The 15,298-nt window shown below is 34.2% G+C and overlaps 1 protein-coding gene across 5 annotated transcripts in view; it reads left to right on the top strand.

Moving 5' to 3' along the window:
- LOC149783716 (enteropeptidase-like) overlaps positions 1-15,298 on the top strand; it is a 220,011-nt gene that overhangs the window by 103,818 nt on the left and 100,895 nt on the right. The window contains exons 1-2 of one of the 5 annotated variants that reach the window (XM_089931968.1): positions 13,961-14,227; positions 14,970-15,236. In XM_089931968.1, coding sequence (XP_089788094.1) covers positions 15,080-15,236 — 157 coding nt within the window. In that variant the 5' untranslated portion in view covers positions 13,961-14,227; positions 14,970-15,079. Of the gene's footprint in view, positions 1-13,960; positions 14,228-14,471; positions 14,593-14,969; positions 15,237-15,298 lie in introns of those variants that run through there. The other 4 variants (XM_089931965.1, XM_089931967.1, XM_089931972.1 and 1 more) reach the window with 4 other exon arrangements.

The raw sequence follows: 15,298 nt of genomic DNA on the forward strand, positions 1-15,298 counted from the left end.
AGAGGTTCTTCTAAGTACAGCGTTCCTAGATTAGACAACTATATGTAACCCCTTCTGCAACATATATAGATTAATTCATGAGAATTTCTGATGACTTCTTTCCCTGCGACCTTGGCTACCAGTGACCATAATTCATCTAGAGCTTGACCGTTACTAAATCGCCAAAACTGGAACCGGACACCATTCATTCTATTTTCTTTTTCCTAGTTTAAGCTTAACTTTCTCGCAGCTGGGATAATCGTAATCACATTTTCTCTATCAAGAACATTTCCATAATCCAACCACTTATTCATCAGATTTACGTCTGGATTTCCTCGTTGAAAATTTTCTAAATCATTACTTAGTAGCATTCTTTCTAGTTAGTTGGTGCACCTTCTGAAGACTTATAATGTTGATCCTTTCTAGCACTCCATACAATTGAAATTTGCTTTTCTCTTTTTCTGCTATTACCTATCCCTCAGGCACCAGAGATCTCCAACATTGTTTACCTTATATTTTCAATCTGGTCATTCTGTTATTGATCATCAAACAAGCATTACAGTAGCTGTAAATTCTCTGTGCGAACGTTACATCTGCTAAAAATCTTCTCTCGACAGGTAGCCGTCAGTTTCACGTATTGCTCCCTCTATATGCTGTATTTCAAAATCATATTGAGCTAGTACTGCCAGCCAGCTTGTGATGGATCCTTTAAAATAAATGTCTGAGCCAATCTATAATAACTGAACTGTATGATACAAGTTTAGACAGCTGACAATTCTCTCTTTGTTATCAGCTGACAATTCTCTCTTTGTTATATTGTAACGTTGCTGATGTCTGTCTAGTTTCTTTATTCCATATGCAATAACTTGTTTTTTCTTATCCTGTATCTGTAATCTTGATTGTTTATGTTTCTGTGTGAACAAAGAAGTTGACCATTCTTTGGGATATACCAATGTGAGTTTATTATTGTCTCTGTCAGCGCCTTTGTTTCCTTTTTAATAATGTTCAGACTATTTTAATCGACGTTTGGTCTTGTATGCATGCTTATAGGCGATGCACTTACGCTTAAACCTTTGATAAAACGGCACAAACATCTCTGTGCTCGTGGAGACACTTGAAATGGTATCGGAATACTTCTTTGACATTTGTACAGGTACAGGTCACGAATGTTCTGTGGTAAAATATATTTTAGCCCTATTATCTCTAGCTGCTACAAAAGTGTCTTTAGAACATTGATCTGAAACGTCTTCTTTTCCCATCTCATTTTTATGAATACTATCGATCTGGTGTAGATCAAAGGCAAAAATCCCTTCTTTGGTTTTGCAAGGGACTTTGTCAAGTTCAAGATTTTGAATGGGATCTTTTTTTCCAATCGGATTAACTACGGCCCTCGCCACTATTGGTATGCGTTTACCTTCAACAGTTGGTTCTAACTCTGAAAACCAATTAGTACTTAATCTCACCACGTCAAAGTCGTACGCCAACGTGACCATGGTCTCTTATTTTGAAGGAACTGTCACATTCTTTTAATTAAATCTTTAGAGCTTGTATCGTAATTCACAGTCAATCAATAACTCTTCAACATCAAGACCTCTCATAGCGTTCACCGTGAGTTTTGTAATTCCAGGTACATTTTCAATTGTTTTAGACAATATTTTTCCAAAGAAACCTCATACAATTGTTCTACGATAAATGATTCGGTGTTTCATTTTGTTATACAAAACTGCATGACAAATTTTATCTTGGTGAGCGGACCTCATTCCATCAACTAACTGATGGTCTTCAAATGCAGATACTATGTTATAATTTCGTTATTGCGATTTAACTGTCGATCTGATTGTCCAGTCAGCTTCATTTTGATATAAAGTATTTGATTTTCGACACTAACATAATAGTAGATTATTTGCCGTGGAGTTTTGCATCAGCAAACCTGGAGGAACATCAGGAGACAAACTAACATTTTACTAAAATCGTATTTAGTTTTTGTTATATCCACTTGTATTTCGCCATCTTATGACATTGATCTCTTTCCGATCTAGAACCGTACTGCTGTCGAGCAAACCCTAACAACGAGCTATAAGCTTCCTTAGCATCATCAACTGGTTTGGCTTTATATAAAATATTTTTAAAATAATCAGATTCTTCTGGTATTTTGTTATCGTTTTCAAACTTGTTAATATTATCAGGTTTCGAATGGTTTAGGTTTTAAAGATCATAGAATTTAATTTTGATAAATTATTAACATAGCATACTCAATATCATTAACACGATCCTGATAAGTTCTGATCTGTTGCTTTTCAATCTCTTATTTCTGCTCTTGCACAATATATTTCTTATATTTTTCTTCTTGCTCTTGAGGTAATCGCTTCTGCTCTTCAAGTGTTCGCATAATCGCAGCTTCTTGTGCAGCTGAGTCTCCTATTTGTGCAACAATTTGTTCTGCAGCATTTATTCTGTCCTTCTTCAACTAGACAAAGTAATCCTTTCTCCAACAATTTTTTGCGATCTTCTGGTGATAAAGAAGAAATATCTGGCTGTTTGATAAGCACAGCGTCGGTTACTGATTTAAAATGTCTAGTAGTTTCTGCTGCTGTTTGTAGTTGCCAGCGACGTTCCTATTCAACTTTTTTCTTTAATGAGGCTCTCGTTACAACAAGTTTCTTTAGAACCTCTATTCGTTTCGCGTCCAGTTTTATAAGTAGTTTATAAGAATATGTTAGATCAATTTTACAATCTAAAACCTTGTATATTCCACATCTAAACACGTGCTTTCGATCTCGTGCTAGCTTATAAGATTAAAAAAAATGTGCTTTCCCTGGGATGCTAGTGTCCCGCCAGTAGCGTCATGATAAAGTTCAGCAAATTTGTCTTGTGTTACACCTAGGCAATGTTCTAGTGCTAAATATTGTACATCAAGGTTGTCGAGTCCAGCGAATAATGCAAAACAACCCGTATTACGCCTGACAAATCGATCGACGGTATAGAAATCCTGTGCTAGATAAATTGCATTATATTTTCTGTTGCGCGACACTAAATATTAAGATTTTATCTTACCCATGTCGGCGTTGCTGAGAGGGATGTCATCAAACACACTTATTTTATGCTCAGCAACTGGAATTAGATGTTCAGGTTGTTTTATGATAAAAATATCATCACCAGCACCAAGTTGTTTTTGTTTTCGCTTTTCGCTGTATTCACTAATGTCCTGCTGTGGATTTATTGTGTAGATAAAAAAAATCTGTCGTAGTTGAACATGTCATTAAGTAACAGATTCGTCAGCAGGGTAGTTTTACCTGATCCAGTTCGTCCTAATATCAGATAATGACAGTCTGGTATGCCGTGGTTTTGTTGATGTTTGATTAATCGCTCCGTGTCAAAGTTAATTCTGCTCATTCTATACTAGGTATTCACAAACATTTATCAGGCGGTCAAAGTTAAATTTGTATAGCGCGGTAATAATGATAATGAACTATAACACACAATTTGGTAAGTTAATTGACAGCTCAACAGAAGGAAGAAGTACAACCACTACAACAGGCGCAGATTTAATAAACGATCTAAACAATCTGGAAATACAATGACAGGTAATTTAAGTATGTCATGTCAGCGAGTGTTAGACCTTAGAACAACATGTCCACCTATCAGTGTAGATAAAACACAATCAGTAAGATATTCTCGTCTAACGACCATCGATAATAGTAAGTTATCGTTGAGAGGCGGAACAATGACTGGATCGATAGGCATGGCAGTTAATACAATAGTAAATCGGGAAGCTAAATACCCTCCTGCTGACATAAATAACACAAACAATAAGTTATTCACCAATTAGCGCCGTCCATAATAACAAGTTGTCACTAATTGGTTGAACTATGATTGCAAATATCGATATGGGAGGAAAATTAATATCGAATACTCAGATCGATAATATAACTTTGACCAGCATATAATTTGCAACAAATGTGAAGATTATCACGGATAATGTTGTGATAAAATCCTTAGATACGATGACTGGCGCGTTAGATATGGGAGTAAATGAAATAACTACTACATATTACTGCATCTGATATAAGAAACAAATCTTATGTTGACTTGAGATCAATTTCTGCAACAAATAATGCTTTTGATATGTCAAGTACAGCTGCTGATGCAGTTTACGTTAAGCAAACCGGTGGCACAATCACATGTGAGATCGACATGGTTGCTAATAAGATAACTTCTACTTATGTACATGTTGCTTAATCCGATCTTGTGAATAAACAAGTTTTGGATAGTGTCGGTTACATTCCACATCTCACTGATGCTATAAATACTCGTTAGGGTTTTATTGCAATAGCATCAAGCCATTATCCTGGAAATTATCCGAGTTATGCGTTTGCTTTAACAGACCTATTGTAGGGTTAGAGTTGATCACAGACGGAGAAATAAGTGAATATATGATCAAAATACAATGTCCAGCGGTCGTAGCAATATGGACATTTCAAGTACGAGGTCGATTCAGTTATAACTTGGGATCTATTTGTACCTTGAAATTAGAAGGATCGAATAATTATTCGACATGGACTACGATGTATAGTATATTGAGGAGTGATTTCAGTCCTTTCCGGCAAATTACACTTGATCCTGAAGTAACCACAAACATGTACTTGTATTTCCGTATTTATGTTTCCAGAGCTAAAGGTCCTTATCCTGGATTAAGTATGTTTCAGATATTTACACTTGACGATTTAATGTGACTGTAATCTATAATGTCTTTGATCCTCCATCGATCAGAATCGCAACATAATTTTATAATTTTATGCAAAACCCAACAATAAAGATCAAAACAGCTGATGTTGATTCGCTAAACCCAGAAAGTATTGAGGAAGCAAGAGGGGTAAATATAATTGCTAGAATGAAAAAAATCAACTTTAAATTCACCCTGTTTAAATGAGAATAGTGACAACTTTGTTAGAGCTGCTGGAATGAGAGGCCTCACCTAAAATATGCAATCGGTGACTTTGATATAATCGGCAAATACTGTCTTGTTAGTGACTGTCAGTAATAGCGATTAAAGGTTGAAAGGTTGCTGTTAAATACGTTGCTTGAGCTAAATAAAGAAAATCTTTTGACGATCGACATATATAACCTTGTTATAACAAAATATCATGGTAGTAAAACGCTAGAAGAAGAACGACTGACAAAGATTCGCGATGAGCTTGACAAACTATCTGAAACAAGGAAACAAAATTTTCTTAAAAATCGTAAACTCGAAGACATATTTGCTAAACGTCGATTATTTAATGTGTTAGGCTCGGATTATTAAGAAAAAAAAAACGTTGTTGGATATGGTAGATAATAGTGTTGATACTAACCTAATAACAACAACATATCTAATTGTAATAGACTCTCCCACCAGTGATAAAAAAACAGTGTAGCGCATTAATGCTGCACTAAACGCAGTATCAGAAACTGAGCGTAGCATTAAATCATATGATGTTGAACGAGACATATTTTATCAGGAGCTTAACTATATTACAACTGTAGAACCTAGTATTGATGAAGACTATGACGTTTTCGTTTGAAAAACTATAAAAAAGGAAACTGGAAAGTTACTGAGAGAATCAAAATACTGAAATATCAAGAAAAAGTTGATTGCTTGAAACCCAAACCTACCCGTCAATGACATAAATTAAAAAAGGCAGATATTCGCGGTCTTTTGAGTTTTGTAACAGCATATGCAATTCTCAGGCAATATCTCGTACTTAAAAATTTTAAACTGGGACAGTTACGTTATGTTGTTTGTTATATGGATAAAGCAGAATCAATAATATTACTGAAGTTCCAACAAATTTTGATCCACCATTTTCATCTTCAGATAGTAAAGTTTTAACAGATAACATATATAATGATATCTCATTTGAAGTATATGATACGTAAAGAGATTTCCTTGCTGATCCTGTTAATAATAAATTTAGTGCTCTGGTTGATAAAGCTGGAACTGATAATACCTTTACTACGTCAATTGAAATAATAACTGCAACAGTTTCATAATGACAAAAAAGAAATTATTGCTTTCAATGCGATATTATCAGGACTCACTGACAGCGACATAGACGAGATGATCAAATACTACAAATAATATCATTGAAATCTTTACTGTGTCAGATGTGCGAGAAAATATTACAGCAAAATAATAGGCGCGCTAAACTACATTCCATTGTTACTGACAACAATTGGAATAGCATCAGCATGAGGGACATCAAAATACATTACTCCTTATAGTGTATGGGGCAGGTATTGTATTAAAAAGAATCGAGCCAAATTATGAGAACAAAAATACTTCGTGTAAAATAGCAATAGCTACCTATAGTAAAATTCTTAATCAACTTGGATCTTATCTCAGAGGTGAAAAGTTCATTATGTTAGATCTGATACAGGAGCTACGTGTCAAAGACGATTTGCTAGTTTATATGATACCAAACAGACTAGTAACAGACGAAAAAATATTCAGTAATTTTTATGTGAAATATGAAATATTGAAGATGTTACAGTACATGATACAGCGTTAAAGATGAAAATAATACTTTTACGCGGTAAGCATATGACATTTATGTTTGAAAATGAAAAGTAAAGCACGTATTTCAAAAGCAGAAATAAGATAAAGTTGTCTCTGGTTCGCAAGGAGAATTTATTCTAGTAAGCTTACATGGGTTGCAGACTCACTTTCTGATGCTATTGATAATCTTTACAATCCAATATCACAAGACTAATACACAAAGATCATAGTCGATGACGAACTAAAAAAGTGTTATGTGGATAAATCAATGGAAACTTTATCAAAATGCTAGAACCTGGCTCTCTTATCGGTCCTAAGATTAATTTGTACTTTTTGTCATGATGATGAGAGTTATATATATATATATATATATATATATATATATATATATATATATATATATATATATATATATATATATATATATATATATATAATTGCAACATCTGAGACTTTAAAAATATCTCGACTAGTGGCTGTGTAATATTTTGTGTGAACGTCAAAAATAAGAATCGTAAAATTTTGTGTGGAATATAAAATAACAACCGCAGTAGTCTATTTTGTTCGACGACGATGATAATTTTCCCTGATAGATCCTCGAGTTAAGTAATTGATAATGAAATCGACGTTTTTGTCTCAACAAAGTCGTTTTCGTATTTGCTTAGAATAACCAGGTGGAGAAGTAGTGGGGTAAAAATCATGCTGTCGTCCAAGTACATACTATGGGTTAGGCTCATAAACCCCTTTCATCAACACTACTATTCCATCTGTGCTCTGCATTTCGCTGTTGTTTTCTCCTGTTGTGTTTCACATGGTGATTGTTTTTATACATGGGCTATGTGTACAATATAATCTTCATTTGTTTCTTTGCAAGGATAAAAAGTAACTCCTCAGCTCTGAAGAAAATCTAATAATAATATTTCATTTGCACGACGTAATGTCAATAAATCAATCAGAAAGAGTCTAGACCAATACGATGTAACCAATATGGCTGATCCCATGATGGACTAAGCGTAAATAATCTTCTAGCAAATTACATCTGTACACATATAGTGAATCAACGAAATTATGTAAGTCACCCTAAACCAAACTCTTCGAAGTATCTGCATCTATCAAATTATTGCAGGTTAATAATGGATATGTTAACATGTCAGTCTGTAAAATGCTGCATAGATCCTGCCCATGGTATAAATATTTTGTATATAAGGTTAAAAGATTCATTTATTTTCTCATTTTTGCAAATATATATTGTAACGAGCCGAGGATCTACTTTACCCATTCAGAGACATATACTGCTGAGATTTGTGCATAAAGAAGGCGAGTAATTACAAGACTGAATGGAATAGATGCGACTGTTTTGTGTCTTTTATTGGAACGTGGCTAAAGCTACAATCCTGAAACATCTGAAAACAAAAGAGAGAGAGAGAGAGAGAGAGAGAGAGAGAGAGAGAGAGAGAGAGATGATACAGTCATATGGTGTATGGATGTTTCAGAAAGAGTGTATAGTGGTGTAGGACATTGCTATCACCAGAAGTCTACTACGTCTGGATCATTGACGTTTCAACTTGTTTGAAATTTCCGGAGTGTGATGAGAAATATATATTGATCAAAGTTTTTTTGAAATTTAATATTAATTTGTGCCTAATAATGACAATTATTAAGACAATTATTCTTTTTTTGCTTTATTGTCTTTTCTAAATTCACTCCACTTCACGCCCGCTCTCAAGAATGTCACGTATCATTAATAAACACTTTGCCTGTAGGGATGCGACCTGACAGCTTACCGCCGATCGAGGTTTATATGCTATGACCCCAATCCTTAACTCCATTTAATCGTGACGTCACTGATGTGAAACACAGCCTCCAAAATATTATGGGATACGCTCAGTTGATATATATATATATATATATATATATATATATATATATATATATATATATATATATATATATATATATATATATATTGAGAAAGAAAGGGTGAGATAGAGGTAGAGAGAGAGAGATGGAGGGAGAGAGAGAAAGGACAGATCAATAAAGATGGATATATATCGTGTCCATCTAATTTCTCTTCACATCATAATTTTACTCACACAAGGCTATTTTCGCTTTAAGCGGAAATGATTTTAATTTATAGACTGTGACGTTATAATCATACGGGAAGAACTAATATCTACAATTTAGCGCATGAATAAATTGGGCCTGATAAAGGCCATAGCCGATATCGAATACATGGAATCCTTTAGTGCCCGATGTTTATAATTCAAAATGATCCTGTTACGATTCTAGGAAAAGGAAGAAGTGAAACTAGCAATTTAAGCAAAATCGGATAGCTCTTTATTTCTCTACAATACGAATTGGAAATTCAAGACACATTTAAAGTATTCTGAATTAAATCCTAAACATCCTATGAAAAGTCGAGATATAACGAATAGTTCAAATGAATTCCAATGGTTTTGAATGTTCTTAAAGAAAACAATTTCGAAATCCAGAATGTCTTTGAATGATCACAAAAATCCAAAAGTCAATGGGCACTTTAATAATTCAAATGAATATGTTAAATAATTAATTCTTCTCGAGCTATATTTGCACAAAAGAACAACATACTCTTACAACGGATCCTCACAGGCTAATATGAAACAGGAATTATTTATTTGTTTAGTCCCTATTTATACATATTTTCACTGGACCTGTACTATAATAGACTGTGAAGATTTCCAACGGAAGAAAAGCCTAGTCTAACTGTAAACAAGACTGACCTTGAATTGAATCGAAACACGATAACAAGCTCAATTGCATATAACGAAGCGCGTGGGGAGGTTGGAGCAAAGGTGCGCCTGTGGACTTATTTATAGCTTGATTTATAGATGATTTAGCATAGTAATTCCTATGCCACATGTGACCTCACACACCAGTCTATTTGTCGGCCGGGCAACTCCCCTATTTCACAATGACGGATTTAATAATAATTGCTACTCATCCTGCATGAAATGAATAAGCACCATGTAGCCCGACACTTAAGTCTCTAAATGGACCGGCCCGTTCCCCTTTATCGAAGTAGCAATACAAATCCTTTCGACCCTGTTTTCAATAGGGGTGTATTTGTATAAATCTTAAATCTGAAACCTGTTATTTCAGTTCCTTGAATTACTTACAATTGTTTAAGTTGGTTGCGACTCTGTGGTATGTCGTAAATAGTTGTTACTTAAAATTAGAAACCTTTCCATGTACGTGTAGATTCACCTGTAATATGTATTGTTTCTTACATGATTTAAGTTTTAAGAATGGATATATTTAAATAAGGTGTGGACTTATTTTTCACTTTTCTAAAGTTACCTAGCATAGACAGTATATAATTACGGGAATAACTACTTTGTGTTGTACCAGTCATATAATAATAAACATAAGAACTAGTGTGCTTGTGTTTGCCTACAACGAGGAAAAAATACTTTAAAGTTTTGTGACACTTTACAAAATGCAAACCATCTGTTTAAAAATTTGTTCTCGCTCACACTATTGGCACAATAATTGCTCTCTCTAAGCATAAAATGAGTGGGTCCAATACTGATCGACTACGTCAAACGAAATCCGATATAAAGATAGAACCTACACAGATAAATTCAATCTTTTGTTCCGAACTCCTGGAGAACTCAGCAAACCTTGTAATTTACCCAAACCAAACAAATGACTTAACATAAAGTTTTAAATTATCGTTCAACTTATTATATCAAATGAATAATTAAGTCCATTTGTAATTTTAACGCGTACCACGGACTGCAGCCATATCCAATTTATCTATGTGAAAACTATAAGTGATCCCTTTTAACAAGGATATTTGCATTTGAATTGTGGGCACGGTGTCATATTGCAATCATTGATAAAAAGAGTAGTGACATCTAACATTTACCCAATCTAGCTGGGGAATGATTTAACAGTGAGTAAATAAATGATCAAAATAGTTAAATGTATGACTATTAAGGCATACGTGCTATTAACCATGTATTGCAAGCTCTCTAATATTATTCCCGTCAGTATGGATTTATTTGTTTCGCTGAGTGGTTCTAGCTAATTGTAACCACTAGCACCTGAAGCCAGTCTGGATAAAAGCATATTTAACACGAATCATAGTTACATAAATTAAGAGAATATACAAATGTATCAATCTTTCATAGCCAAGAAAAATACAACAAAACGATACAAATAAATGAAATTACCTTTAAAACAAAATATAAACACATACTTCATCTTCATCTTCCTACTATTAGTATTACTATTAGTATCTGCTAATAAACGTTTATAAACCGAAGACATCTGATTTATACTGGTATATCTCCAAAATGAAGAAAAATACCAACAATATGTCTTCTTAAAATATCCTAAATATTTGTACCACGCTGACACATTTAAATATCCTAGAGTGATGCCAATGCTGAGAAATGTTTCATACAGATGAAGCCGAAAATAAGATAAATTGGCTTTAGTGCAAAAATCAGATGATCCACAGAAACCAATTTCACCTGTATCTGTTTGGTTATGGCTGATGTACCTACTATGACATAAACTTTGAGACAAAGCTTTTCCGCAAACTTTAATATCGTTAAGGCTAGAACAATGTTAATCTGAAGTTATATATTATCTTTTTAATTCGTTACAAAGAAATTCAAACAACAATTCATGGAGTCTTTTCCAATGAGCCAGCTGTGTCTAAGACATATATATATATATATATATATATATATATATATATATATATATATATATATATATATATATATATATATATATATATATATATATATATATATATATATATATATATATATATATTTATATATATATAAAATTCACCTCAAGTTTGAAAAAAGAAAAGATGGTTAGAAAATATATTCTTAATTTATTTCTCAGCAGACAGGATAAGTATATAACAATAGAATATATACAATACGTTTGATATATTTACAGTACCCTCCAAAAACGCGCCAATCCATCGGGCACTTATGGGAGCATACTTATTAGCAATATCCCATACCAGCCAAGTTTTGTAATGCTAAAGTTGTAATTAAATTCTGAAGCAATAGTGTACTGTAAACATATATAAAGTGTCTTCTAACTGAACGTTTTCTGCTCATGGCTATTTAGAAGCTCTACTTGGTAAATATTGCTGTTAGCTGGCATGCTGCCATAGGCCTGAATAAGTTATTCAGTACCTAAGCAAGTAAAGACAACATGTGTTGTGACTTTCCCAAATGGTTTCAAACTTAAAATAGTTAGATAATTCAAATTAAGAGAAGATCTATCTCATCGTTGTGATGTCAACCAAACTCCTTGTTAATTACTGTAAACTCTAAAGCAAAATATAAAGTAAAAACACCGCAAGAAAGCACACACATGAGTCTGTTCATTCATGTATGTGCCAAAGACAAACACTTTCATGCTGAATCACATCGCAACTGAACATATTAAATCAGACATTTTTTTGGTTAACATCTAGTCCAACAACAGCAAAGTAGGTTGCATTGTGGGACCGGAAAAGGTGCCATACTCTGTACAAATGCCTGTGAAAAGGCTCACTGTACAAGGGCCCTTAACGCACTTAGGTTGAAGACCGGCGAAGACTCGCCACGCAGAGGCGACTCATACCCCAACGAGATAAAAGTTTCATTTGAGATATATTTTGCGTATCATATATCAACATGACGAGGTTGCACACATTGTGAGAGTGGCTGCTGCTGGGAAGAGCAAGAGCTATACGATGTGCCGTGTGTCACAAAATAGCGCAGGTTATACAGTAAATCCTTGATAAATGGATACGCGCTACCAGTGCCGTACAGAACTGTTGGACAAAGAGACACATGCAAAGACTCCGCTTAGTCGGGTGTGTGGTAACGACAAATTTAGATTCAAGCTACATCATAACGAAAAATGTCATACAGCAGTTTTAAATTCTGCTGCACACCAATGTGTGCGCATGCTAGGAACGTAAAAGTTCCTTTTCGTACGGGGAAAGGAGCAATGCGACATATGCTCAAGCTAATTAGAGCTACGTTGCATAAAGCATACAGTATAGAGAACAATATATGTCACAGGCGCAACGGTCGGGATCACGGGATTAATAGTGGGATTAGCGAGGGTCTGGCTACCTTACCTCAGGAATCACAAATAACTGCAGATACATTGGGAACAGTTTGACCTCCTGGGGCGGCCTGTGCAACAGAACGATGCATGACAGGCACAAGACGTCAAATGGACATTGGACGCAAAAAGCACAGCGAATATGAGGCATGAACAATGGGCAGGCCAAGTTATCTCAAGATCCTCCAATCTATACAGCATATACTCACCGATTGGCCGCCGCCAGTGGAGTAAAACGGGCAGCCGAGAAAAAGTTCCTGCAATTGGCGATGGTAACAAGAGTTTTTCTTTTTTTATCAAACTAACATAATATTATATCCATTGTATTATCTGGTAATAATGAATTATGTTGAGATAAATGAAAATAAAATATCTTAACTCCAAAAAACATTGCAACCCCAACCCAATTAAATGGTCAGTACCATTTTCGTAGGTTAGTTGTCATCTAAAACACGCAAAGTAGGGAGATTACGCTTTTACTATAGCTGATACATGGTGAAAGGCATTATGCTAATATTAGAGAGCTTGTTGATAAAAATAGTGTTGACACAAAGCCTAAAATATACTAGCTACTCTACTGGTATAATAGGAAGGGAAAGTTTGAGTATAATGCTAACATCCGGGCAAGATATTTATATGAGAGGCTAGTAAACAATCTCCCATTGACACAACACAGAAAATATTTATTGGTCTTGTGAAATTACGTAAATTTAAAAAAATTGAACAACTGCTCTCCTCGGAGTATTAAGATGATTCTCAGTCTTACAAAGTAATACTAAACACATTAATTTACGCTAGTAAACAACACAAGAAAGTATATTTTTTAAATTCCTGATATTTTCCAAAAGGTGAAAATTCCCCGACCATGTTTGACCTTTGGTCACCTTGAGAGGACATATGACAAGTGACACATTTTATGTATTTAATTAAAGGATCATAAATATAGTTATAGTTGTTATATTTTTAAAAAAATATTGTGACCAATACTAATGTTTTCCTAAAAATAAATACTAATTTTTTCAATTATTTGTCACAATATTTAAACAATGAAAACATGATGTTATTATCATTGAATTAGTAACAAAATTAATTGACAATTTGCGTAAATTCAACACTGCAGGTAAGTAACGAAGTACCGGTACAGTGAAAAAGTACCTTGATATTTATCACCAAACAAGATCGGCGCTAAACTTGTATACCGGTAATGCAACTTACTTCTAGGTACAAACATATAATATCTGACACAAGAGCACATTGAAAATGAAGTTTATTCAGATAGCAGAGTAAATTTTATCTTAAATTGAAACGAGCACAAATAAATAGGTGGACAATTCGGATATTGTTAACCTTTTCATAATGAAAAGCACATTTATTATGCACGCCTCGAAGCAAGGTGAACCAACAAATAGTCAGTTCTACGGAGCCAAGTATTATGTTACATATGTTATAACATTGTATAAATGTTAATGGTTGAACGAGCAAGAGGTCACAGTTGGTGTTCATAGTGAGCTGGAAATTCAGTTCAACCTTTGATAAAGGTATTAGTTTGTTTCAAGACATTTACATTGAGGAAAATACCAGGTTAGTACTCTAATCAACGTTAATATGGAGATATAATGTTATCTTATTTATTCTAAGATCAATAACCATAATCATGTCTCTGATCTTTTGAGCTTGATAAAAACTACATTCATCACGCAGAGAGCACATATCAGCGAGTAGTCACGCGATATAAAAAACCGCGCTAACACTTAATGACATTTTTACAAACATTTTCGAATTTGTCATACAGCAACATATGAAAGTGAATTTTCTTGATATTACCTAATTGTATTGGGCCTCTGATGTTATTCACACGTAGGGCGCAATATTTGAAGATTCGTATGACTAGAAATGCTAAATGGAGATGACCATGTCCATTGATGTCAACGTTCTAGTTTAGTCTGGTCTGTTAACGCATTTAATATATTACGAACGTTATTCTAAAAATTTGAGCGTACATATTATTCATATTAACAGCATGCAGATGATAAATATCTATACAGTGTGTGCGGCCCTGTAGTAAGCGACTTTCCTGTGTCGACACCCCTGGGTGTTTGCGAAGTCCATCTTTGAAATTGTGAATGCGCTTTGAATTCACACCTCAGTATAACTGTGAACAAACAAATTAAAATGGCGTGGAAAATGATTGAGGAAACCCTAACACCAAAACTGAAACGTGTAAAATACTTTGTTTAAGTTGTGAATAATTGTTGTTCAACAAATTACAGTACATAAAGCTAAAAGTTTAATTTATATATTTAACATATGTTATATTTAACAGATTGCCTTCTTCAAGGACCAGTAAACCAGCCGTTGCACGGGGAGAGATACTACGATACCCCAGACTACTTTCTAAGAAAACCTCCAGAACTTGGATTTTTATATGCGGCCATGGGAAGACGCAGTTATGACTTATCATCCACCACTCTGGACCCGAGACAATGTTCATCTATCAGCAATAATAGGATAGCCATAATTGTTGCAATTGTGCTTGTGGCAGGTGCAGTAATTGCTGGAATAGTAGTAGCAGTATATTTTACAAATATACGTAAGTAAATCTGTGATTATCGAAGTGTCCGTCTAATTGTCTGTTTCAGTCCTTGTTTATAT

This window comes from Sinohyriopsis cumingii, chromosome 14, assembly GCF_028554795.1.
Source record: "Sinohyriopsis cumingii isolate HCF-2022 chromosome 14, ASM2855479v2, whole genome shotgun sequence".
In the NCBI taxonomy this organism is placed as follows: Eukaryota; Metazoa; Mollusca; class Bivalvia; order Unionida; family Unionidae; genus Sinohyriopsis; species Sinohyriopsis cumingii.